General features: G+C 44.1%; 1 protein-coding gene across 4 annotated transcripts in view; it reads right to left on the bottom strand.

Annotated features, from left to right (window-relative positions):
* ETV6 (ETS variant transcription factor 6) overlaps nucleotides 1-23435 on the bottom strand; it is a 181895-nt gene that overhangs the window by 115845 nt on the left and 42615 nt on the right. For 2 of the 4 annotated variants that reach the window (XM_032803014.2, XM_032803016.2), the window contains exon 2: nucleotides 5586-5715. The exons of 1 other annotated variant lie outside the window; for it this stretch is intronic. In XM_032803014.2, coding sequence (XP_032658905.1) covers nucleotides 5586-5715 — 130 coding nt within the window. The remainder of the gene's footprint in view (nucleotides 1-5585; nucleotides 5716-23435) is intronic. One more of the 4 variants, XM_032803015.2, reaches the window with a different exon arrangement.

Raw genomic sequence — 23435 nt, 5'->3', positions numbered from 1 at the left:
GTAGAAACTCTGTATCCAAAAGGGGTACAAAGAGAATGATGGCAGGTTTAGAACATTCCATCACAGCAGTCATTGCTGACGATGTGGAGAAGAAGGCAAAATAGCCATTTTATTCTTGCATGGTAAAAAAAAATGAAAAGCTCCTTTAAAAGATGTTTGCCTGTGTTTCAGTGCATAATGATATACATAAGGGAAAGGTTTTCTGACCCGTCTCTTCTCTTAAGTACTCTATTTTACACTTTGTCCTGTTCTGAGAACCACTCACCACAGGGTATCACCCAAAGTGCAGGAAGACAGCACTAAATGGCATTGTACCAGACAGGGAGGGAAGCCCTTTTAAACACAGAATGCAGAGAAACTGGATTTTTGTCACATCCCTCGGGGCAGAAAAGGGATTTGCAAGTACCTCCAGGATATCTATTTATCTAAGTACTTATTAGGGCCCCATTACCACAATATCTCAGTGCTTCAAAGTATTTAATGTATTTATCCTCATAACACCCTGTGAGGTAGGGAAGTGCTATTGGCCACATTTTACAGATGGGGAATTGAGGTACACAGAGACTATGCGATTTGCCCAACATCATGCAAGGAGTCTGTGACAGAGAAGGAAATTGAATCTAGGTCTTCCACAGCCCAAAAGCACTCACTAACAACTGGACCACCCTTTCTCTCCATCAGCTCTGCAGGCTGATAGAGAAAACATAAACTGCAGAGTTGACTGTCATATTTCAGGGTAACTGCATCTGTATTCTCCCTCCATGGTCCAGCAAGGACACCCACTCTAGGCTTCCAGCTCTTCAGCTGTCACCTCTGTTGGGTGGAGACACACATCTGTCTTACTCCTGGCCAGGGAATTTCCAGGCTGCACAGTTCCCTGACTATACTGTGAAGTCCCCAGCAAAGTCAGACTGCCTAAGCAGGCCTGCTTTGCTTTTCTCCTCAGAGATGGTAAACAGGTGGGTTACCACAGGGATCTTTCTAAGCCAGCACTTTTATTCTTAAGGTGAAAGCGTTACTGAGAAAACATTTGAAAAACAATAAAAGAACCAACGTGTGCTAATAAACTTACCAGCGATCACCCCCTCACTCCAACAAGGGCTCTTGGTGGTTATTACCACCAAAGGGTTTTTCAGTAAGTTCATTATAGCTATTAGTTCACAATGAGCACCCTCAGCCTTATGGGGCCTCGGTAGGCCAAATCCTTCCAACCCTTCCCTAAGGATCAGGGCCCTGTTGGACAGAAGGCCCTGTCTGTTTGCAGGATCAGAAAGAAGGCCCCACATCAGTTTTATTTCAGGTTATTTAACCAAAATTCCTTTCTTTGTTTGTTGGTCCTTGGAGAATCCAGTATGAACCAGTATATCTGAGCCTCTCTCCAGGTGCGGATAGCTGTCTGGAGGTGTTACAACCTGAGTGAATCTGACCAACCACCCACCACTGTTCTTACATACAATCCCTGGCCAACAATGATACATCAGCTTTTTCAATAAGGTTTCTCAAGAATAGTGTCACACCTGTCACAGTGGCATGTTCGATCTGCCAAAAGATGGTGAGGACACAGGAGAAACTGGCAAATACACCATTCTCTGGGTCTACCAGCACCTTGAGCCCTGGCATGACATTAATTCTAGTTGTAGGGGACACCAGGTCTTCTACCCTCCTTGCTGATGGGTGGCCGGCAATGCCGTAATAGCAGCTAGCAACAGAAAGGCAGAAGTTAGGGGGAATATTATGAGTATTAGATGGCAGGGATATGTTTGGATGCCTAGGACAAAAGTCTTGTAGGGAAGAATGTGTATTTTGGAGAAAGGATTTCGGCCCCTCACAGTACAAAATTGAGTTTTAGTACATAGTACTTCCATATTATTGGGATGGGAGTAAACGGTCAGAGAGGGAGAGCAAATCAGGGTTTACAGTAGATTGAAATGACAGGGGGAGCTCTTCACACCAGCGAGGGCAGAGGGGGCTCTCCCTAGATTTTGAACAGCACCAAACGCAGAGGCGAGAGAGCTCTCCCTATACTTGTAGCGGAGAGGAAGTTGCACTCCACTCCTTCCCCTTCCCCACTCTTACTCCCCTTACTTCAGTTCCTGGAGCAAATCCTCTCCCTGTCGCCTGTCTGAAGCCCATTTGCTCACCAAACACTTGGGACTGATTTACAACGTTGGAGGAAATTACTGTATTAATTGTCCTTGTGCTATTGGCTGTTACTGCCTTAAGAGTATTCTTAACAATTAAAATAGAAGCATTATTATAGAAAGGCATAAAACACTCTGTCTAAATCCAGGGAGCCTATTTCATATTAACCAAGGACATTCCTTTCCAGTTCTAGCTTCTCTCTTCAATTGCAGAATATATTTGAGCCTATTCCAGTGCAGCAAGAAGGCAAAACCAATCCCTAGGGCAAATTATGCTCACAGTAATACCCATGCTACACTATTGAACCCCACTGGTTTGCTAGGAGTGTAAATGAAAGCAGAAAATAGCCCTATTAATTTGTCTGTTATGGCTAGAACAGGGATCTAACTGCGTTTTGCTAAGTCATTAGACTATGCTATGGGAATAGTTCTGTTCAGTGGCTGTGACGTGAGAACTGTACCAGATCTCCCTGTTGCCTTCAGAAACAACTGTATGAAGGGGGAGTGGGTTTGGGAAAGATCATCAGCTATTGAATCTCAGTCAGGCGCTAAAGATTAAAAGCAAAGATAGACCCAAACCATGATCTGAATCTGAATGTCACAACTAGCCCCTATTTCTATTATGGACTGAATTAAATGCCCAATTCAAACTACTCTACCTACGTTTTGAGGAAAGTCCAGCTTTGGATCTAAGATACAATATTTGGATCTATCTTTAGTTAATAGAAGAGGAGCCAGCAGAACAAGGGTTGAAAGCAGCCCTACAGAGGGCTGTGGCTGGGAAAAGGAGTGAAAGCAGCTGACCACAGATGTGGCCAGCTTAATTAGGGTCCAGCTGTCCCTGATAAGAAGGCTGGGGGCCAGGTGCTAAAGGAGTCTCGCTCTAGCCCTGGAGTAAAAAGGGCTAGCTGCCTGGGAGCCAGGTAACTGAAGCAGAGCAGAGGCAAAGGGGAGCTGAGGAGTTCCTACCTGGTAAACCCCCAGGCTGCAGGCCTTGTTGAAGGCCTATCAAAGGTACTGGGGCTACAGAAGTGAAGCCTGGGAAGAGGCAGCTGGTCCAACCTCCTTGCCAATGATGAGGGCCATGACAGACTGCAGTTTGCCCCAGTGAGCGGGGCTAGATGATGACTGGCAGTAGCCACTGAGGTAAGGTGGGTTTAGAAAGTTGGGGGTTCTCCTGGGAGAGAAGACCCAGAGTGTGGACCCAGAGAGTGGGGGTACTGCTAGGGCAGAGCCCTGAGGTAAAGGGGCATTGGGATCTGGGAGGGACATAGGACCAGCAGCAGGCAAGACATCGTCCTGAAGAGGGTGCTCTGTATGCTGGAAAAAAGCTAATTCCCAAGAGGACCAGCAGGAGGCACTGCACTGGTGAGTCTAGACCTCGCTACAGTCCCACATCCCATTTAAATCTTATTACTCAAGGTCCAGAAAGATTAGTTCTCTCTGTATACAACACTGTCAAGACCATTACTGGAATACCGTGTCCAGTTCTGGTGTTCCCACTTTAAAAAGGATGTTAAAAAACCTGGAAAGGTTTCAGAAAAGAGGTACAAGAATAATCTGAAGTCTGCAAACCAGGCATTCTAGTGACAGAGTTCAAAAGCTCAATATATACATATAGTTAACCTTTATCATAGGTCTAAAAAGTTCGTACATGGAGAAGAGACTTTTGACAATATCTAGCAGGAAAATGGTATAATGAGATTCAATAGTTGGAGGTAGAAGCTATACAAATTCAGACTAGAAACAGGGCACACATTTTTAACAGTGAGAGTAATTAGTCAGTGGAATTTACCTAGCAATATGGTGGATTCTCCAACACTTAAAGTCTTTAAATCAAAACTGGATGTCTTTCTAAAAAATGTGCCATAGCTCAAATAAAAATTATGGGCTAGCTGCAGAAATCATGAAGTGACATTCTGTGGTCTAAGTTATGCTGGAGGTTAGTCTAGATGTTCATAATGGTCCCTTGTGGTCTTCATATTCATCTTCAAAAATCAAGGAATTTCAGCAATATAGTACATAAACCAATAATAACTATTGGTTGAGAGTCAAAACTCTGGTCTCCAATGTGGTGAACAAGGAAGACTATGTGTTCCCTGAATCCATGGAGTTTACAATCTATATGACAGACTGATATGGTAGAAGAATCTTCCAAATAAATGTATTGAATAATCTGTAATGATTTTTCACCACAACAAATCAGACCGGTATAGAAATGTGAGGCACTAATGGTAGGGATACCCTGTGGATTTCAAACACACTTCCCTATCAAAGTTGGATCAAAAGTTTCCTAGCAGAAGAAAATCTTCATGCTGGCTGGTCGAATGGGAGTGAATTTGAGTGACAGTTCACACATTCTTTTCAGCAAGCTAATCACATAGTATCACCTGGGTTGAATGGCAGCACAGGAAGAAGCAACAGGCAAAAACTCGTGGCTATTGTAGATGCAGTAGGAATAGGTGATGTGAATTAAGGGCAAGTTTAGGACTTAATACCTGGAGTGAACATGGGACAGAGAGAGAGGAAGACCAGGACCCTAGAAGCACTGAAAGACTGGGTTCTGTCTCTGGGATGAGGAAAGGAGTGTGCCTGAAGGATAATTTAGGGCAGGCATTTAAGATAATGGGGACATTTTAAAAAAAAAAAAACATGTCTCATGGACTACCTCCCCTCCACAAATCTCAATTCCATTTGTCATTCCCATACAACATCAATCCAGTGGCAACTATAGTACAGTGTTACTATCTGTCTTGCCGAAGCACCTGGGGACATGGTGTTTGACAAATTAATAATCGTATGTAAACAAGAAAAATTCCACAGGCTCCTTTTTCACTCTGTTTCATCTCTGACTGCCTGCCCTGCAACCAGCAAATTATCCTAATGAGATGAGGCTCTGGCCTCATCATCAACTCCAGTTTTGGTCCCAATGTTAGCTTCTCTTTGTGGACGAAGCAGCACCCTGGTGAGCACTGTGGTAGCCTCACTCCTCCGGCTTTACAGCTGCAGTGAAGAGCCTGACTGTGACCAGTAAACACTCTGAGGACCATCATTAGCGCAAAAACACTCACAGGCCAGAAGTATTGACACAGAGCCAAAGTACGTCACCAAGTGATCCAACCCTGAGAGAGTCATCCCACCCAAGGTGATCTTGCTGAGTCAAATTTATCCTTGGTGTAACTCTACTGAAGTGAAAGTCATGGCTGAATTCAGTCCTCTGCATTTTTCCTGCCACGTGAAATGAACGTATACTGTGGGGAAAAGCACGTTTTTGCTGTGTTTCTGAGCAATTTCCTTCGTTCAAAAAAAAAAAGTGTTTTTAAAAGATAAACAGCTAGTGCTTTCTCAAAGTCTAACCACGGAGTTCCCCCATCCCATTCTACAGAATAACTACTTCCTCCTCCCTCCTCAATCCAAGAGGTGAGCCACCACTCAAACACTCACGCAGGTGTGCCGGCAGTCTGATTGCGTCTTCCTCCATCCTGATCGCTCGAGGCACTGGGACATGTAGTGGTGATGAGGAAGGGTAATTCACTACTGGGCTCGCTGGAGGTGTGTAGGAAATTCTTTCCTGCTATTAAAAATAAGAAGGAGAGAGAGAGAGAGAGAGAGAGAGAGAGGACAATGTGAACTTTGGAACAGAGGTGTGAAACTAAAACAGGGGACTGGAGGGGGAAGTGGGTGGAAGGAAGGAAGTGTGTATGAGTAGTGGGGGCGAATAGCATTTATTATGCACCCGACTGGCTAGGGAACCACAAAGAGTGCAGTTTGTCCACTTGCTCTATAGCTCTGCAGGCGTGACATTCAAATCCCTGGAAGTTCCAAGCTTGCAAATTGCAGCCAGGGACTAGAGAGAGTTTTCAAGGTGATGGTTTTCATCTTGCTAAGACCCAATAAGTTTCTCTGGGTTTTCTCAAAAGTTTTCTGAAGGAGGAAGGGGGAAATGACATAGAGGTGGAGAGATGGGGAGGATTTTCAAGTCAATGTAAATCTGATAGTGGGGTGTATATGTGTGTGTGTGTATATATATGTGTGTGCTGTTCTACAGTAAATGCTCAAAGCACTACATCTCACAACAGCGTACTGCAGTGCTCTGGGCATAATTATTAAATATTTAGCACTTTAAATCTTCAGAACATTTTACCAAAATTGAGTAATTAGTTGATATGTTGTAGTATTTACATTGCTATAGAGAACCATATTATATTGCTGTTCACTTCTGCATTTACTTCAGAGGACTGCAGTCATTTTTCTAAACAAAAAAGAAATCAGTATAATAAAAGGAGCCATTTCCACTTTCTTAAACGTACAGTAACTTCTATCTAAGTATTGCACAAAACTCACAGTTAAACAGGATGTTTCCTATTATTACTACTATTCATTATAATATCAGTATTATGGTAGTGCCTAAAGGTCCCGCTAAGATCAAGAGATTGCACTAGGCACTCTACGTACACACACACATACACACATGCACATATGGCCCTGTGCTGAACAGCATGTCCTGCATTGCGATTCATGCAGGTAGACTGTAGTGCCTGCACAGAGCCCCATTAAACTCCATGCAGACAGAGCAGTCTGCCCATGTGGATCACACAGCAAGATCAGGTCTAAAAACAGAGAAGATAGACACTGAGCAGAAGAAAGGGATATAACATACAAGCAGAGTTATCAGAGGGATGATTTGCAAAAGTCATGGAAGTTCAACAATCTTTTGTTTGTTCAGTTTTATTCCCTGACAAGCTTGTCCAGAAACCTAAGATCAAAACTTGATCTGATCTGGTGGGAAAATTCCTCCATATTCTAAACATGTACTGTAATCACAACTCAAATTATATCCTTTGTAAATAAACTAAGCCACAATATTTGCAGGAGCACAGAAATCATTGCTGAACACTCCCCTGCTGGTTCAACGTGCTATTTCCCAGCGCTGTGCTGAGTGCTGACAAGTTTGATGATGGTAGTACAACTAGCAAGGATGTGAACAAAAGGAGCTATGCGCGCTCATTTCATAATTTCAGTAGGGATGCAGTAAAAGCTATCACCATCAAGCCCCTCCCTTACCACAGTGTCTATCTAATGGAAAAGGACAAACTTACTGGCAAGAAAAATAAAGTTATTTCCTTTACAAACAATAGCATGCTATGGAACCAGAATGACAGTCTTACACTCATCTGTGGAACGTTCGGACGCTGGCACTATAATTAATCTAAATGGAATGTGAGAGTGCTTCTTATTCCTGACAACATGATTCAAATAGAAATTAAAGCAATGAAAGGAGAAAATTCCAAGGGGCACTAGACAACAAAGAGAATTGAGAGTAGGGCCTTTCACCTTCTAGCCATGGCTTCAAACCAAGTCCAGGGCAATCTGACCTAGATCAGTTAGCTGCTCAGTGGTCCACGTGAAATGCATTGTTAGTCTCAGTCCAGATTCCCCATAAACAAAAATCAACATTCTAAAAACCACCATTACAATTAACATTCTTTAGCATCTTTGCTGGTGGACTCAGCAGAAAGGTCAAGGACCAAGTGTACACAGAGAATGAATGACCCCTACAGCAATGTAATTTCTCTTTTGGATTTAGGCATATTGGCAGAGCAATGTTGAGAAGGTTCTACTAAAAAAATACCCAGGCTTATCTCTGTTCTGTGGAGAAGTACTGTCTTCAGGGCTTTCATTACAGCACCTTTTATCAACATTAAATTCACACCAGATTTTTAGTTAAAAACCTGAGACAGTCTTCCCTGGGGATATCTGACATGGCAAAAAAGCTGGTGGACAAAACTGGACATGGAGTTTGACTGTTCAGCTTTGGTATTCATGCCCCAACCACAGATGGCTGATTAGTGCTTCACATTCCAATGAGGTCCCCGCCATAGCACTCCAGAGCAGTTCTGCACTTTCACTGGCACTTTGTTCCCTCTCAAAGTTGGTGCATGCATAACAAACGGACAGTTGGTAGAAAATGAGACCAACCACTTCCTAGCATTCCCTGCCACGGTTCTGAACTGCATTACCGATTGACATTTTGTTCATGCAAAAAGATATTTATAAAAAAGAGGAACCCTGCTGAAATAGGGCCAAAATGATGCCTATCCCTGCACAGATGCATTAGAACTGTGGTTTTCAACCTGTGGTCTGAGGAACCTCGGGGTCCATGTACTATGTCTAATATTTCCAAAGGGGCCTGCACCTCCATTTGAAATGTTTTAGGAGTCTGCAAATGAAAAAAGGTTGAAACCCACTGCTCTAGAACAGCGGTTCACAAAGTGGGGTCCTCAGACACCTGGGGGCCCGCCATGGGTTATGAGGAGGGTCTGTAACTTGAGGTAGGGCCGGAATATGCCAGAACAGCATTCCGGAACTTTTGCCACATGGAGGACACATCTTGCTTTCAAATTAGTGCCCTCTGCATAGCATGATCTCACATGCACCATGTGTGAGGTCATGCTGGCGGAGATGTTCCTAGACTGGTGGGGGTATTCTGGTAGTACCAGAAATGAAAGGGATCTGGGACCCTTAGTAAGAAGCCAAAGGAATTCTTGGGGGGAAAAGTCTGGAAATCACTGCTCTAGAGGGAAGAGAGGCAACAAGAAGTCTCTTCCCACCTTAAATGCAGCAGGGGGGCGGACAGGGAGGCCTGTCTTGCAAGCAATGCTAGCAGCTCAAGCCTCCCTTCAGCTAGGTGCTGAGGCACAGGTTTAAACACCTTACTGGGCTTCAGAGGCCCCTCCCACTGGACATCAGGGGAGGAACGTACTGGCTATGCCTGTAGCAGGCAGGATCCTCACTGCATTTCCCTCAGCACCCAGGAGGTACAGTTCTATATGAAGCCATAATGCCTCAAACCGCCACTCCCTTCCTCTCCAGACAGCTCCACCTGTTAGAGGTATAATTTAGCCTATGGTGCTTTAAACAATATTTATACCAAAAAGGGCAGTTTCATAGAGCTTGCTAAGTAAATGCATCTGATCCACTGTTTTCTGGCATCCAATATTCAGGACAGATAGAAAAGACACCAAAATTGTTATGAAAAAAAAAATACAGGCTTGATCATTTTGTTACAGTCAATATTTCCATTACAGCTCAGACTACAATAGCAGATTGTGAAACAGCCATAATTGCAGGGGAGATTTTCAAATGCTCAGGTGGGAGGTAGGCTCCCAGCTCTCATTTGTGGCTTTGAAAATCTCTTCCTATAGCAATACTATGCTCTGGTACAACACCCTTAAGCTAAAGATCAAAGAGACTTTGAAGATACTAGGTAAATCCATTTTACAGATGGGTATCCTGAGTTACAGAAAGACTAAGGCCCAAATTAGCTAAGCAATTTCAGAGCTAAGATGCCTTAAAAAAAAAAAGAACAGCAAGTGCATCCTAAAGTGGAACAGACTTAACAAAGGCATCCTGAAAATACAGCCCTCCCTAAACACTGGATAGTTACTGCTAGACAGATTTCCAAAGGTGCCGAGCAAGTCAGCAGCAGGTAGAGTTGCTCGGCTTCTTTGAAAGTGAGGCTATAAGTGACTTGGCCAGGTTCATACAGCGAGTCAGCAACAGAGTGGGAAAGGAAAAAATATCGTTCTAGTTCTGTGACCTACCGTAATCCTGTGCTTCAGCCACTACACAACATTCTGGTTAAATAAAAATGTGAATGCAGAGGGTCATATTTGATTGCTGAATCAGTTTTAGAGCCACACTTTCAGGATGTGTTTGTTAAATCCATCCCATTTTAGGATGCATTTGAAATCTTCACATCTCCAAAATTACTTAACTTTCCTCTATGGGATCTGTAAAATAAAACAAACTATAGAAATTAGGTCGGTATAATCATTTTAAGGTTATGCAGCCAGATCCTCAGCTGGTATAAATTGGTGCAGCTCCTCAAGTCAATGGAGTTACAATGATTTACACCAACTGAATAGTTGGTCTGTAACGGTTTAAAGGGGGCAGATGCTATAGTTAGAGGGAAATAAATAGTTTTGTCATCAATTAATTTCGTATTTCCCTTTGCAGTAAAGTCTATAGCGGGTGGGGCTGTGAGGTAGTGGTTAGAGGACCAGATTGGGAATCAGAATGTATGATTCTGTTACCCAGTTATGCCACTGACTTGCTGCATGAACTTGGGCAAATTCCATCGATGCTATGCAGCTCCATTAATTAATGTTTGTAAGGGAAGATTGCTAGTGAAGAGTGCTATAAAAGACCAAAGTGCTATTACATTCCAGATTCACAAGCTTCTGTGATAGACTGGGAATACTGAATCCCACAAGTGACAAAATGATCAGCCTCAAATAATTGCAATCTACAAACAATTTCGAAATCACAGTTCCATAATATTTTGCCTGCAGCCATAAACTCATGAGGAGGATGCACAGGTTGGCACAATTCCTGCTGTCTTAGCTTTTGGAAGGCTTCCCTTCAGCTCACAGTGAGCTAGGAAAGTTTCCAGGGAAACCTCATGCCGATTAAAATAAATTAATTCTTTAATTAAGACCCTTCAGGGATACTCCATCTCTGGGGTTTATTCCACTGTCCCCACGTCTGTTAGGAGAGGGAACCCAGCAGTATTTGGACATCCAACCAAATATCAGGCTTGCTAACTATTTTAGGGATACATCTCTATTCAGGACAACCCTTAAGCAGATGGTGAAGGCCCACTAGATTCAAACTTGTGCACATGTTTAAGTGCGCTACTAGGTAGGGATGGATTTAACCATGTGTTTAAGAGATTCCCTGAATCAGAACCTAGGACAGAATCCAGGCAACATTTGGTGCCCAGTTACTGGAACCTCCTTAAATCAAAGCACTAAGTAAGGTAACTATAAGCTTTATTGATCACATTTGTGCTGCACAAGCATTCACACACCACTGACTAAACTCCCAAAGTCATGTCACAGCACGCATTGAGTTCAGCCTGAAAATCTCGGAAAATCCTCTGTGGACGGAATCTACTGTGGGTTGTTTGAAAGTTTTAGTCAGGAACATGGAGGGGAAGACCACAGGATAAGTCATAGGAGCTGGGGGGAGAAGGGGAGGTCAATTTTGGGTGGGGAGGGGAGCAAAATTCAAGTACACTTTGTACACTTAAAAAAAAATCTGAAATTTGGTGGAATTGCAAATAACAGCTTTTCGCAAGGTTCAAAACTACTTACATTAGGCCCCCGTAGCCCCAGAAGTCACAGCCCTAGCCTGTAATGCTCTCCAACTTCCAGTTCCCACAAGAAAATGTAAAAGTCTAACAGTCCTATTTTTGTCCCTACACACCAAGTCTACCACGAGCTGCATGCACAAAAGCAGATATGTATTTTTGCAGAAGCGAAACACTCACTGAAGAAAATCTAGTATGCAAATGCAAAAGTAGCCCCAATCTTAGGACAATCTGAAGAAGATGGAAATATGGTATTTTGCAACTGAATATTTTTAAATTGCTGAGACAAAGCGACACATGACCTGCCCAGTAGCTTTCAGGATAGCAGGATGGCTGACTTGGCTCAGCAGCCCTAGAAGGATATTTTAAAGGCCTGTATCCAAATCTCAGTCATTGCATAAAAGGCTGCTACTCTTCTACATGTAACAATATCACACAGTGCCAGGGCTTAGCTCCCAGCAGTGGAAGTATAATTCCAGTTATCCTAATTCCCTTTACCTGAAAATTCTAATTATCCAAATCTATAGTGTGTCCCTCATGTAGCCATATGTCACTTAATCATCCACTTATAACTCCTCAGTTAGCCTCTTAGCACCTGTTAGCGCTAATCAATGACTTGGCATTTGGATAGCAGTAAATCAAGTAATTAATAATTCAGAAAAATTATTTTCACAGTGGTTTTAACACAATTTTGGTGTTTTAATAAACTTAAAGTTGTTTATTTGTATCCTTTAGCAAAGTATGAAGTATCAAAACTTCACCTCAAATAAAACTTCCATTTTACTGAATACCTGCTACTCCAAAAATTTTGGATGTCCCCCAGGCTATTCGAATAAGTGGGAGTGTACTGTGTCTGCTTGCCATCCAATTTGCTGATCTCCATGTCACTCTCCGTGCCTGCCTCCCTGCTTTTCCTGTTAGACCAGTGGTTCTCAACCTATTTACCATTGTGGGATGCATATGCAGCTCTCTGTGGTATGTGAGCTGCATCCACACAGTTTATAGACAATCTGTATGGCCCTGAGGATGTCACATGGACTGCAGCTGTGTGCTTCTACTTTCCTGATGAGCTTATTTCACCAGTAGGTGGAGACACAGTAATTTGGACTTAGATAGCTATCACACGGAGGCCAATAAGGAAAAACGGAAGGTGTGAACTACCTACCTACAAGGGACATTTGCTGTCACTGCCCTGTGAAGAACAGGACTTCAGACTCCTGGACTCTCACTCTGTCACCACTGACCTCACTCCATGGACATGGAATGCTTAGTCCTGTGGCTGCAGTGCCGTCCTGGAGCGAGGCTGCACAGGTGTTCCAGCTCTGCTGTTAGGTTGTGAGGAAGGAAAGTACCTCTGTCCTGCAACTGAGAAATCCCCTCAATGGGGGCGAGCAGGAATCTTTCCCAGGTAGGGTTGCCAACTTTCTACTCACATGAAACCGAACACCCTTGCCTCACCACCTGCCCCCGCTTCTCTGAGGCCCCGCCCCTGTTCACTCCATCTCCCCACCCTCACTCACTTGCTCATTTTCATCAGGCTGGCTAAGGGGCTTGGGGTGCCAGCTCTAGGGGAGAGGCAGGAATGAGGAGTTCAGGGTGAAGGAAGGGGTTCTGGGCTGGGGCAAGGGGTTGGGGTGCAGGAGTGGGGGGGTTAAGAGCTCTGGCTGGGGGTGCAGGCTCTGGGGTGGGGCTGGGGATGAGGGGTTTGGGGTTCAGAATGGTGCTCCAGGCTGGGATTGAGGGGTTTGGAAGGTATGAGGGAATCAGGGCTGGCGCAGGGGTTTGGGGTGCAGAAGGGGATCTGGATGCAGGCTCCAGGCAGCGCTTACCTCAAGCAGCTGCCGGAGGCAGCAGCATGTCCCCAGTCCAGCTCCTATGTGGAGGCGTGGCCAGGCGGCTCTGTGCACTGCGCTGTCCACAGGAGGTTCCCAGCCAATGGGAGCTGCAGAGCCAGGGCTTGGGGCAGGGGCAGCGTGCAGAGCCTCCTGGCTGCCCCTACAGGTAGGAGCCAGAGGAGGCACATGCTGCTGCTTCTGGGAGCCACGTGGAGCCATAGCTGGCAGAGAGCCTGCCTCAGCCCCACTGTGCCACTGACTGGACTTTTAACGGCAGTGCTGACCGGAGTCACCAAGATCCCTTTTAGACCAGGTGTTCCAGTCGAAAACCGGATATCTAGCAACCCCATTCCCAGGTGAAGGCCATCAGCTTCTGCAGAATCCAAGCTTTCATTTAAAAAAGAAAAATACATGGCAGCAAAAGTAAATGTTCCAAGTACAAACTGACTGGAACCAACGCAGTGATGTCTGCCTGAGTCTGCAGAGACAACCAGTGCTGTTACCTCTGTCAGCAGCCAACGCTTAGGGGTAAGGTGGAGAGTTCTCTTGGGGGTGGGAATGGCAGTTGTTGCTTGGGTGGCTGCTGGGAGGAGTACGTGCACTGGGCAGGGGGAGGTCATCACATCCATCCCATAGAACAAGAGGCACTGAGTGAGGGGAGATGCTACCACCTGGGAAGGAAGTGCGGGGAGCAACCAACCCCAGCAGAGGATGCTGCATGCGGAGAGGCCTCACCAATGCTACACTGGCAACCCGGCCGAGGATAAGCAAAGGGAACAGTATAAATAGGTTATTTGTTGACGGTGAAGCATACCCCACATTCATTGACCTCTTTTGTGTGTGGTGCAGCATGACCTGATAGATTTCTGCATGGGGAGTGGCATTAATTGAAGACAGAGTTCAGCCAGCAAGAGACCAGGGACACTGGGCCCAAGCAGCAGAGATTACCTGAGTAGGGGGAGACTGTGCAGGAACGGGCATGGCTCTAGGGGACCAGTGGATTTTAGCCTGGTGAGCAAGTGTAGGACTGGGTAAATTTTCCAAGCCCTGCCCCTGCACATGGGGTTTGATTCCATGTCCACTGAAGTCAACAGAATAACATCCATTGACTTCAATGGGCTTTGAATCAGGCCCATAGACCATGTTCTCTGACTACATGCAGGGAGGAAGATTAGGCCCTGCAACAAGGAAGCAGGAACTCCGCAGCACTGGAGGGCGAATTAAATCTCCCCCACCTCCCAGTTTCTATCTCCTTGTTAATTTCCATGGTGGACTCATGCACATTTTTGATCCCATTACTATACCAATTCACAAGAAATCTACAGCAGCATAATCAGCATACTGCCAGTAATTAGATAAATTAAAATAAACACAGCTCTCTGGAATGGACCTTATGCAAAGCAGCCCTGGGAAAAGATTAGCATCTCATTTCCTGAACACAGACAGCAGAGGTTGTTTCAGTGACCTTAGTGATTTCATGGAGTTCAGTTCCTCCCTACCTCCTCCCTTTGGACGGAATCTGAATCTCCAAGCACTAGGGCAAGAGAGCCCTGCCCTCACCTCTCATTCCCTGCTACAGCGATTTCCCGGGCAAATGAAAACCAGAGGTGCTGCAGTTCAACGCAGGAGGGGGTGAATGCTTTTCCCCAGATGATTACAGCCACTGTTCTAATTAAATTAAAATGCTACAGACAGCAATATTAATGCATTCAAGTGTTATGAAAACGCAGCCAACGGAGGTCAATGATGTTGTCAAAAATGCCGTGATACGGTTGCATTATTGTCTGAGCACTGCAAAAATGGCTCAAATTAGCAAATACGAACTAAGACACTAACTAGCTAAACCACACTCACACACAAATGTTGCTTCCCTCTGAGACTATTGCCAATATGTGGGAGAGAAGGACAGAGAAATACTGTGAGAGGATAATACAAGGTAAAACTACAAGATATTATTGAGGCAAAGAGCTTAGTATAATTCAAAAAAGGTCATTTATATGAATAGTATGAGTATTATCTACAGATATGCTAACTATTTAGTGCAAAATTTCTAAGGGAGATAGGTCCAGAAAACTGTAGCACTGCACCTTGTGCAAAGGGATGTACAAGACCACAGAATCACAATGGTAGTATTTTACACCCATTTTGCACTGATGACTACACAAGGCGCAAGGTAGTTGTGAACAGGCCACGTGGCCCTAATGTATCAAGGCAGAAGGTAACAGGATTCATCTGCCTGATGTTAAAAAGAAAGGTATGTAGTATAGCGGTGGCCATGTCAGTCCCAGGATATGAGAGAGACAAGGTGAGTGAGGTAATATCTTTTATTGGACCGACTTCTTCTGGTGACAGAGACAAGCTTAAAAAGAAATTCTCTCTTCCCCTTAGCTTCCTTCGATAGGCAAGTGACTGCAAAATGTGTCCATTATTGGGCGGGGCAGGGGGAACAGAGGTTCTTGCACCTTCCTCTGAACCATTTGTTACCGGCTGCTGTCAGTCAGGATGCTGAGGTAGGTGGACCACTGGTCTGATGCAGCATGGTAATTCCTATGTTCCTAAATACCCAATTCCTATAGTGTCCATAACACAACATATCAAAAAAGGCTTCAGAGACAGATGCCTTGTTTACAATACAAATGCTTTGCCAGTACAGCTATGCCGGCACAGCCCCCTACTGTAGGCAGAGCTTATGCTGACAGAAGGCGTCGGCAAAGCACACTGCCTCTCCAAACAACAGCAGCTAAGCCTACAGGAGCACTCTTCTGTCAGCACAGTCGCGTCAACACTGGGGGTTTTGCCAGCACAGCTATGTGTGGTTTTTTCATACTCCTGACTGTCATTGCTATGCCAGCAAACCCCTGCAGGGTGGATGTGACCACAGATCATTAACTGTAATCTAGCGGGGGGGAAAGGAAGGTTTTAAGGTGTAATCTACAGAGGGGGAAATGGCTCTGATGGTGGCAGAGAGAGAGGGCAGTACAGTAAAAGAACAGGCGTGGACAGCTGCAGGATGGAGAGAGATTTCTTAGTATTTTTTTCCTATCCTTGCTCTCTGCAAAGTGGAGGAACTACTGCCATACGGTGATTATGCAATCTCGCCTGCATGCATGGGAATCACACCCTGAATGCCCATTAATATTAATTGCAGTCACGTATACATGGTTTCACTGTAAAATTTCTGAAGGCCGTGAAACCGAGCTGCGAAGATAGAGAGAAGGATTGGCATCACAGTGTCTGAGGAGCTACACAAATCTCAAGCTAATGTGGGGCTGCACCCAATGACTCTTTCCCCACCGTGTCACAAATGAGACAGCAGCACACAGTGGTTTCACTCTGCTACATTTCAGTCTTCACTCCAGTACAAACATGCAATGTTACTGCATGCCCAAAGCATCCACAGGACTAACATCATAATTAGATTTCAGCAAGTGTTGGAGTGGCTTTCTTTACTTTTACTGGAGGGAGGAATAACTTCTTTGAAAAAAGTTAAGTTACAGTGCCGATTACTCCAGAACAGGGGTCCACAAACATTTTCATAGTGTGGCCAACATCTTAGACATTGTCACATGGATACATCCCATCTTATTCGCAATTACATAATATCCGTGTGGCAGCTACAGCTATATCTTACATGGAAGAGTAATCTTAGGAAAGTATTTCATATGTTTTTAGCGTCTTTTGATACTAATTAGCTGCTGGAAACCAAATGGAGAGACAGAACAGGCTGAAATGCACCCCCTGAATTGCCACTAACCTAAGAAATTCTGAAATGTGGGACCCTTCTCAGTAGTGTTGAATGGCCACATTCTGATCTCAGTTATATCAGTGTGAATCTGGAGTAACTCCACTAAAGACAATGGAATTCCTCCAGATTAACACCAGTGGAAGTGAAATCTGAACTTGGCCTACAGTCTTTGTTTCCTAGCAGAATCACCCAAATTGGCTCTTCATCCCATCTCCCCAAAATCTCTTCAGCTGGCTTTCAGGGTGATGAGCACGTATATGCATATCTATTTGAAAACAACTTGCACCATGAAATACAGCAATTATCTTTTGCAAAGTCTGACACACCCAAAATTCAAAGTAAGTGTCATAAGGAATTAAAGTAAAGCTGTTTACGGTCAGTCACACACAAATCCATCCCAGACCCAGACAACACGAGAAAAATAGTTGAACAGGCTCCTATGCCCTCCACAAAGGACAGCTAACACTCGCAACAGGCAATAAGAACACTGATAAGTAAGGGGGTTGAGGGTGGATATTTAGATGAACTTTTAAAACCAGGGAATCGAGCTGTGAGTGCCATTGCAGCATTTTCTTAAATAAAACAGGCGATAAATAGTGTGGTTGCCAAGTTTATGGATCCAGGTTTTACCACATATAGGGATCCCATCTTTAAAAGTTTACCCTCCAGGAAAAAATGGCATTGACTTGCTGCTGTTACCTTGGCCATGACAATATTTTATGACTCTTTGGGCTCCAGCCATAGTTTGCAGGATGAAGGACAGCCAACCAAAACTGAGACAGTCCTGGGAAAATCATGATGAATGCTAGACCTATGCCTCAGGCCTAATCTCATACCCCTGAGCTGCAAACACTGTGACGGTAACACACTCCATCACAAAGTGTGCTGTGCATTCTTCAACAGCAACCCCTCTGATCAATTTTTTAAAATATCATAGAGACTTTCCAGAGGGAGCTGAATCTTGTCCTCCCCAGCTTGAAAGAGAATGGCTACGAGGCAAGGCATGAGAATGGATAGATCCATTTAGGTGTCCATGAGAGCTGAATAGACTAAATAAAGATAGACACACACATGCATATCCCATATCCACAAAGGTCTATCTCAAAATGCAATTATCCAAAACTTTCTTGATAAGCTAGTCCAGAAATGACATAGAAAATTGTTTGTTTGCCATCAGAAAACATCAGAAGGATTAGTAAGGTTACTTGCCCATCAGAAATCTGAGCAGAAGAAACTCCAAGGGAAGACTGTCCTAGCACTGACCTCCTCTACCATACAAAATCTATATGGAACATCAGTTATGGCCTCCCCTTCATGGCTAGCACTAATTAGCCATCTATCTCAACAAGAACAACATGAGGGCAATGAGGCCTGAAAAAATTGTGAAGATAAGAGGAAATGAAGACAATTGGTGAGGTTTCACTTGGAATACTGCAGATGGTATGATGGGCTCTTCATTCTGAGAAGGATAAGAAATAAAAGAGAAAATACAAAGAAAAGGACAAGCATCATAAAAGTCAGAAGGTCCTGTCTTGCAAGTAAAGATTAAAGGAACAACTAAAAAATGAGAAATATGACAGATCTATAGGCATTGCCAAAAGCAAATAATAATAAAGGAGGGGAAAGACACATTGGAAGTTGATCTAGAATGTATTTGAAGAATGGCAAGTTTACATCAGAAAACAGGAAAAGTGCCCTAGTAGTAAGATACTGGAATAACAGAGGAAGAGCCACTGAGAGAGGTCGAGGGACATCAAGGGAAGTGTCTAAAATACGATACACAGGAGGAACTGGCATGGGGTGGTTTGTACTAGGCGTAGGGAATACTGGCCTTGCTGATGTTCACAGGGTCCCTCCAGGCCTAACCTTTATTATTCTGTATCATATAAATAATCAGTTAGTAATCTACTGCAATGAGAAAGCAATCGAGAAGTAAATTTAATCCTTTCCAGATCAATGTATCAATAATTTGTAACTGTTTACTTTTTCTAAGTAACATTAACAACTTGGACAAGAGCCTGAGACAAAGTAAAATCTTTATTTCCCATAACAGGTGGTTCCCTCCAGCTCAGGACTGTGGATCTTGGCAGGACATTAAGGATCTTCAAATATGTATGTTGTATGTTTACACAGGCGGTCGGGTCTGGCACAGAACTCCTGTTTTACAAGGAAAAAAGATTTTCTTTCTTCTATCTTTGAAAAGAAGCTGATGCTTCCTTTCCATATAACCTTTCTAGCAGGTATATATGACAAAAGGAGAGCAGGAACTGAATTCAACAACCCGGTCTGTGCTTCAGGGATGTAAACATGGTCAGGAGATGACTCTTTATCCGATGCTTTCTCCTCCATTAATGCTGCAATTGACCATTACTAGTAACAAATCTGCAGTGTTCCTGCCTGAAGCTAATAAGTAATGAACTGAGCAGGTTGAATATTTTGTTTTGTAAGGAGGAGCACTATTAGCGATTGTTTCCCAATTGCTCTGAAAATGAGAGATGCCTTCCAGGTATTACCTGTCCATGTGACATGGTACATCCCATGCAGCCCTTATTCACTTTGGGAATTCCACGGGCACTCCCAGCCCTTGGAAATGGAAGAGGGGGAAAGTGGATCATCTTCTGTAATGTTGCAGAGCAGGTCTGAGCCAGGAAGCAGAGCAGAAGCTGCTACACAGAAAAGCAAATGAAAGAGTAGTGCTGCAGCAAGAGAAAAAGTAGGAACAGTGAGAGGACAAAAGGAAAAGAAACGTGTTAGAGCCAAAGGACTGAAGTCGGCATCAGGACATATGGTTCTATTCCTGTCTCTGCCACTTACTCACAGGGACACCTTGGTCAACTCACTTCACCATTCTGTGCCTCAATTCTCTCATCTGTAAAATGAGGATAATAAGTAATGTGCCCAAGGAAGGCTGCAAAAGAGCTTAGAGTGATTTGAGATAATTGCATGAACAAGTACAAAGTATCCATTTAACTATTCTCCTTCTCTCCTACTTTTTCCTGTACACTTGGATTTCATTGCCTTGATTTTTTTATTGCTTCTTTTCCCTTTCTGTTTTTTAATTCCCCAAGTTATTGGTATTTTGTTCTGTAGATGTGCTGTGACTCTGCCCCTGGCAAAAAAGAAGCTCTGAAGTTTCACTCTGCTTGTCCTCTGCTCATTTTGACAAGTGGGCACTCCAGGATCACAGTGAATCTGAAACCATAGAAAGAGCCCACCATTTTGGACAATAAGACCTCCTGCTGGATGGAAGTTTTGCCTCATAAATGCAGTTATCCTTCACAAGCTTGGGAGCCAGGAATTGAAACCAGATTGCCTGAATCCCACTCCAGTGCTTTACCACAAGGCCATCTTTCCTCCCTATCCAACTGACCACAAATTAAAGCTGGGTGGTTGTTGTTGTTCTGGAAACCAAAGGATGAAATAGGAGGGAAAAGCTGAATTTAACAAATAAAATTAATCAAGACGGATGACAAGTACATGCAATCTAAAGGTCTTAGTGGGTGGCATGTCATTTTGCATTTTTAATATCTATTTTAAATGATTGTTTTTATGGTGTACATACAACACCCCAGAACGCTATGGCAAATAGGCACATTAGAAATAAAGAGTATTATGTAATTGACTCAAATCATTTGAGAGACAACAGGGTAGCAGGATTTGCCTGCAGACTACAGGTATGTCTACTCTGCAATGAAACACCCATGACTGGTGCATGTCAGCTGACTCAGGCTCACAGGAGTTTCAGAGACCATGCTCCCACCCAAGCCCAACATCTACACATCAATTTTACAGCCCTGCAGCCCGAGCTCTGTGAGTCTGAGTCAGCTGACACAGGCCAGGCAAGGGTGTTTTATTAACGTGTAAGCATACCCTCAACACTGTGTAAAGAGTGGTATGGTCAAGTTGCAGAATCCTCTCTCTTCCCAGCTGTAGGAGCCAGGATGGACATACTACAATGCTCCCCAGAGTGATGTGATTGCAGAGATCTAGTTATGAAGGCGGTTTTCTTTACATGACTGAACTGTGGTAGCAAAACTACTTTAAAAACCAGCATAGCATTCTGCTAGTGTAGACAGAGGGGGCATTGATCAAAGCAACCAAATCAAGCAGGGGCTGTTTAATACATAAACTGAGCTGACCTGTTAGACTTTCACAGGAGGTTAAAAAAAAAAACCTTACAAAATATCCCCTTTTGCCCCCACAACCAACAGTTACTGGGACAAGTGAAAACGGGAACATTACCAATTTTCAGAGACACATGGTAGGTCTAGCAAGCATCAGATTATCTCTTGCAACTCCATGGCCTGCCACTGCTTACACTTAGTGGTCTGAAGTTCTCACTATGTGCATATTAGTTGGATTTTTTTTTTTTTTGAAGCTGGCAACAAAGGCACATGAGTTCTCCTAGCATAAGTCCTGTCTGAACAGGACTCGCCAAACTGGTTGTGTGATTTTATGCTGCTTTCTTTCCACAGAGCCCTTCAAAATGCCAGAATAACAGCAAGAAAATAAGAAGTAAAGTTTAGTGGTAGAGTTCCAAAGATCAGTGATGGGAATACACTACCAAAAACAACCAGAACCTCCCCAACATTTTGCAAATATCCAAGGACAAGAGATCATTTAATATAATTATTTGCTTTAATTTATATTAATTATTTGCATCATGGGAGCACCTAGAGGCCCCAGCAAACGCCAGGGTTGCATTGTGCAAACACACAGCGAATGACATTCCCTGTCTCAAACTGCTTACAATCTAAATAGATATGGCAGGCAAAGGACAGGAGTGGAAACAGAGGCACAGAGAGAAAGTGACTTGCCCAAGGTCATACAGGTCAGTGGCAGAGCCATAAAACAGAATGTAGGTCTCCTGACCCTCAGGATGTGTCTACACTACGAGCTAAGGGTGTGATGAGGTAGCATAGCCACAGTAGCACAGGCAGTGTCAGGAGACACACAGGCTAACTGCCTTGAGTACTTACCCACAGGGCTGAGGCAGGTTTGTACTTGAGGCAGCTAACCATGCCTTTGCTGCCACTGCTCATGGCTACACTGCTATTTTTAGTGCATTAGCTCAGATAAGGACTTGCATGAGTATGTCTCCATGAGCAGGGAATCACATCCCTAGCTTGTAGTGTAAACCTAGTTCTAGCTCCCTCTGCAATAGACCACACTGCCTTCCCTATGCACACAGACATGAAATAACACATGACCAAGACCATGCTACTGTATCTGGATATGTTTGCATTGCTTCCAGTGCCAAAATAATACCTTAACAGTTACATAGCTCTGCACATTTTCAAAGCAGGGCACAAACAATCACTGATCAATCACAACTGCCCACCCACAAACCTATTATTAGGACTCTGCGAAAAGTAGAACTGGTCAAAACTTTTGCAGCTGCATGCTTTTCCATTGGAAAATGCTGTTTTGTCAGAACAGAAATTTTCAGGGGGAGGGGTTCAAAACAAAACATTTTGATAATATCCTTCCATTCTGTTTCAACGTGTTTGGAATACAACGGGATGATTTTTTATTTTTCAAATAATGTTTGGTTTTGAAATTTATTTTATATTATTTTAAAAAATCAAAAATCGTAAAGGTGAAAAATGAGGCAAAATGTTTCAACTGAGCCAAAACAACATTTTTGAAAACATTTCATCTTGTGGGAAATTTCAGCTTTTTTTCTGAGGCAGACTGATTTTTTCCCCCCTCCAAGATGATGGAATTTCTAATGGAATGGAAATTCCAGTTCCCAATCATCTCTAATGAAAAAGTTTAAGGAAATGAACACAATTAAATGTATCAAACTATCCACCCTACCCATAGGGCGGTGGGTACCCACAATTTACTCAAGTGCTGTTATCTATGCTGGCATCAATAGCACACCTTCCCCTCAAATACTCAGGCCCATCAATCAGTTCTATAGCTGGTAGGACAGGGGTCGGCAAACTTTCAGAAGTGGTGTGCCAAGTCTTCATTTATTCCCTGTAATTTAAGGTTTCGTGTGCCAGTAATACATTTTACATTTACCCCGGTACATTTACCCCGGCTGGCAGGGGCCGGTGGATGGAACCCCAGACTGGCAGCGGGCTAAGTGGGGCCGGCGGCCGGGACCCCAGGCCAGCAGCAGGCTGAGCCACTCAGCCCACTGCCGGTGTAGGGTTCCATCCGCCGGCCCCTGCCAGCCGGGATCCCTGCCGCCAGCCCCACGCAGCCCGCTGCTGGCACCGAGGTTCCATCCATCCAGGCAGGCCAGCCTGAGCGGGGCTGGCGAACACAACCCCACGCCGGCAGCAGAGTGCCACTGAAAATCGCTCATGTGCCGCCTTTGGCACACGTGCCATAGGTTGCTGACCCCTGTGGTAGAAGCACCCAAAATACTCACAGGCTATCACAGAGATGGTCAGTGTTTCAGGTAGTAGCCTACATATTAGGCTATGCAGGAACTGCCACAGTAAATGTTCATTTTCATCGGGTTGTATAACAAAGGATCAGATAAAACCTCAGTAAATGGGCAAAGTACAAGCTTATAGCTGCTCCTCGTGGGCCACTTTGAACTG

Source organism: Chelonoidis abingdonii, chromosome 1, assembly GCF_003597395.2.
Source record: "Chelonoidis abingdonii isolate Lonesome George chromosome 1, CheloAbing_2.0, whole genome shotgun sequence".
NCBI lineage: Eukaryota > Metazoa > Chordata > Testudines > Testudinidae > Chelonoidis > Chelonoidis abingdonii.
The sequence above is the reverse complement of the archived record's forward strand: the minus strand, read 5'-3'. Positions and strand labels throughout refer to the sequence as shown.